At 41.1% G+C, this 3,139-nt stretch overlaps 1 protein-coding gene across 2 annotated transcripts in view; it reads left to right on the top strand.

Annotated features, from left to right (window-relative positions):
• The first annotated feature begins 277 nt into the window (after positions 1 to 277).
• Positions 278 to 3,139, top strand: part of paqr3a (progestin and adipoQ receptor family member IIIa) — a 12,141-nt gene continuing 9,279 nt past the window's right edge. Inside the window, exons 1-3 of one of the 2 annotated variants that reach the window (XR_002274558.1) lie at positions 278 to 527; positions 1,356 to 1,578; positions 2,659 to 2,821. Coding sequence is in view for 1 of the 2 variants with exons in the window: in XM_020595273.1 (XP_020450929.1) it covers positions 467 to 527; positions 1,356 to 1,578; positions 2,659 to 2,821 (447 nt within the window). In the remaining variant the exon portion in view is untranslated. The remainder of the gene's footprint in view (positions 528 to 1,355; positions 1,579 to 2,658; positions 2,822 to 3,139) is intronic. The other variant, XM_020595273.1, reaches the window with a different exon arrangement.

The raw sequence follows: 3,139 nt of genomic DNA, 5'->3' as shown, positions 1-3,139 counted from the left end.
AGATGGGATAATGGCCTAGTTTTTGACTACTAAGTAAGGATTTCAAATATTTAACTCTTGAGCTACTAAGAACTGTATGAATTCGTTTTTCTTTGTGGTAACAACGAGATGCAGCCTAATGATGTGCAGCATGGCATTGTAGGTTTAATAAACGAGTGTTGTTTACAATTTTTGCGGTATTATGCATGTGTTACTTTTAGTTGTTCATATGCAAATGCGTGAAAGTGAACTGTTATTGTTTGGAATTGTTAGTTTTTAGTGGAGCATTCAGTCACATCACACAGCGTCCTTCCACGGAGTTTTGATACGCATGAATTTTTGAGTCTATTGTGTTGATTTCATTCAGGCAGTCCTTGGGAACATCGAAGGGGTCCATTATTGGAGACGTCACTGGTGACTTGGAAAATGTAGCCGAAACTTGATAAACATGACATTTTGTTAAATTGTCGATAGCAGAAGTTTACAAATGCGTAGTATGTATTATAAGACCCCAAATGGCACCAACTGGACATATACCAAATTAAAAGGTAAGTTTACTGTTAATGTATTGGCTCTAAACAAGGCGACATGTTAGCTAGCGTCTACGTTAACGTTAGTCTGTTCAGATTAAGCCAAGCTAAAACGCAGTGGCTGCCAAACAGATTCGAAAACTCTGTTATTTTAAGACTGATTTGGTTAACGACAGTGTATATTGCCCGATGTGACTTAACTCAGAATGGTTTCTAGTTCATTTAGTTCGTTCAATATAGTCGGCTTACAATAATTTACAAATGGAGCAGTTATGGGAATAAAATAACTTTAATAATCGGTGATACCGTGCTCGGTGTACAATGTAACGTTAAGCTAACAGCTAACGTTACTAATATGGCAGAATGTGTATTGGTGGAGAAAGACTGGGAGTAGTATTACTTCCAGAAATATACATTTTGTTAATAAGTGCTGCTTGATGTATCCGCTGTTTGTTTTCTCCATATATTTTGAGCGGAACGCACAGCTCAGCTGGAGATAGTCAACATATTACTAACATGAGTTTACATGCAAGAAAAGCCGGTGGCTGCACCTTTAAAGCACAAAAGTAATGTTAGCTAGCTGATTTAGCTAGCTCCTCTGGTTTCTTCCAGACAAATAATGTGGAGAGGACCAGCTTTTCCTTGACGTTTTGCTTTGTTCTTCACTTGTTGGTTTAACCACGTTATTAAAGATGTAGTTTAAGTTGTCACTTGCATTGGACGGTGCTCTTTCACCTGCTGCAGCGGATGATATTAGTATCAAACTGGTCAACCATGCTCTGTTTAATTAGACCTGTTATGTAGGACACAGGCTCAGTTGGATCGTATCTGAATCTGACTTCTCAGCTTTAGGACAGGCTAAAACAGACTCTTCTGGCCCAGCCATGCCGCAGAAGAGCGCCCAGACTGCACACTACATTGAGCTGGGAAGTTATCAGTACTGGCCTGTGCTGGTGCCCAGAGATATCAGACTGTACACCTACGAACAGATCCCAGCGTTTCTGAGGGAGAACCCCTACATCACAGATGGATACAGAGCCTACCTGCCCTCCAGACTGTGCATCAAAAGGTGAGAATGAGAGAACAGACCAGGGGATCAGCAGGATTTCAGTGTAACAAAAGTATACTTTTTAAAATGTATTAAACTCCTCTGTTCACTTTCAGGTGCTATTTAAATACAAATGAGGACCAGTGATGACCTTCCAATTCAACTAACGTTTTTGTGATAGGAAGCATTTACATCATCACACATACAAAAAAAAAACATTTCCTGCAATGCAGTAGGAGTTTTATTTAAAAGTTTCTTCTCTCCGGTGTGTTTAAGAAAGCATAATCCCCACGGTCTGTTTGGCCAGTCACTGTCCTCCTGACAGACAGCTGTTCTGACGACAGTGACGCTGCATGGAGGTTAGAGCCGGTGTGGACTGAACAGATAAAGCACTTCAGTAGCTTATTGTGATGCTCACATCTCATTCTTGGTGTGAATTCCCAGTCTCAGAATGCTCTCCTGGCACTTGTTCAGTTTGAAAAGAGCAGTGCTTCACTGGGAATGCGCATGTATATGGCTGGCTGTTGAAATAAAAGCACACAAAACATCAGTGTTTGTTTCATCAGACCACGGGGTGTTTGATCGATCCAGATCGAAGGATCGTTACACCCCTTCTCTTGGCCACTCAGAGAAGTCAGGATGCCTACTCAGCCGTAGAAGTTGACTCAAGGAGCAACTGCATATTAATAATATTCTCCAACCACACTTAAATAAGTATTTCCTAATAAGTATAGGTTGATACCCACTAACACCCTTGCACATAGGGTTTGCCAGTTGTTTACTTGATGGCATCCACTGATAAAGTCAGTACTTACATTCATTTTCATTCGGCAAAGCAACAAGCTGACTTGAAGGTTTGATTCTATAAAGCAACAGGTGTGTGACAGCCAGTTAAAATAGCTAATTACACTAAATTCCTTTCATTCTTGAACCTTGCCAAAGCCAAGGGATTGACTTTCTGCGTGTTCATGCAGCATGAAGATGTTTGAACTGAACTATTATGAACTCTGGGGTTGAGATTACCGATCTCACTTTGTATAAAAGAGGATTCTGGAGAGCTGCCACTTTTATCTGAGTGAAGTTTGTAAATCCTCTTTGCAGCCTCTTCATTCTGTCTAATGAGACGGTGAATATCTGGAGCCATCTGTTGGCCTTCCTGCTCTTCTTCTGCCTCGGGGTGTACAACATGGCCTCGGTGCTACCGTCCATTGGCGCCTCCAGAGACGACTACGTCATCTACTCCATAGGGCTTTTCTGCTTCCAGGTACACTATACCCAGAAATGTCTAGGTACCTTGCATCCTAACACTGAATAGTTGGTAGTCAGCTGTAGATTGCTTGGCTGATCTTGTCTTTGGTTAATTTTAAATATAGCATCCACTGTTATGTTGATTTTAGTCCATGTATTGTTAGTAAATCACACTGTATGGTGGACTGTTATAATTCAGTAAAAGCAGTGTAGTGTTGGTGCCTCCCAGCTGTTCTCTAATGTTGATAAATGTGTTCGGTAATATCTTTCCACTTAATGAGGGTTAATTGAGAGCCTGTTCGGCACAGAGCCTGTGCTGATGCTTGAGTTCTTC

This window comes from Monopterus albus, unplaced genomic scaffold, assembly GCF_001952655.1.
Source record: "Monopterus albus unplaced genomic scaffold, M_albus_1.0 scaffold26.1, whole genome shotgun sequence".
In the NCBI taxonomy this organism is placed as follows: domain Eukaryota; kingdom Metazoa; phylum Chordata; class Actinopteri; order Synbranchiformes; family Synbranchidae; genus Monopterus; species Monopterus albus.
This window is presented reverse-complemented; position numbering and strand designations above follow the sequence as displayed.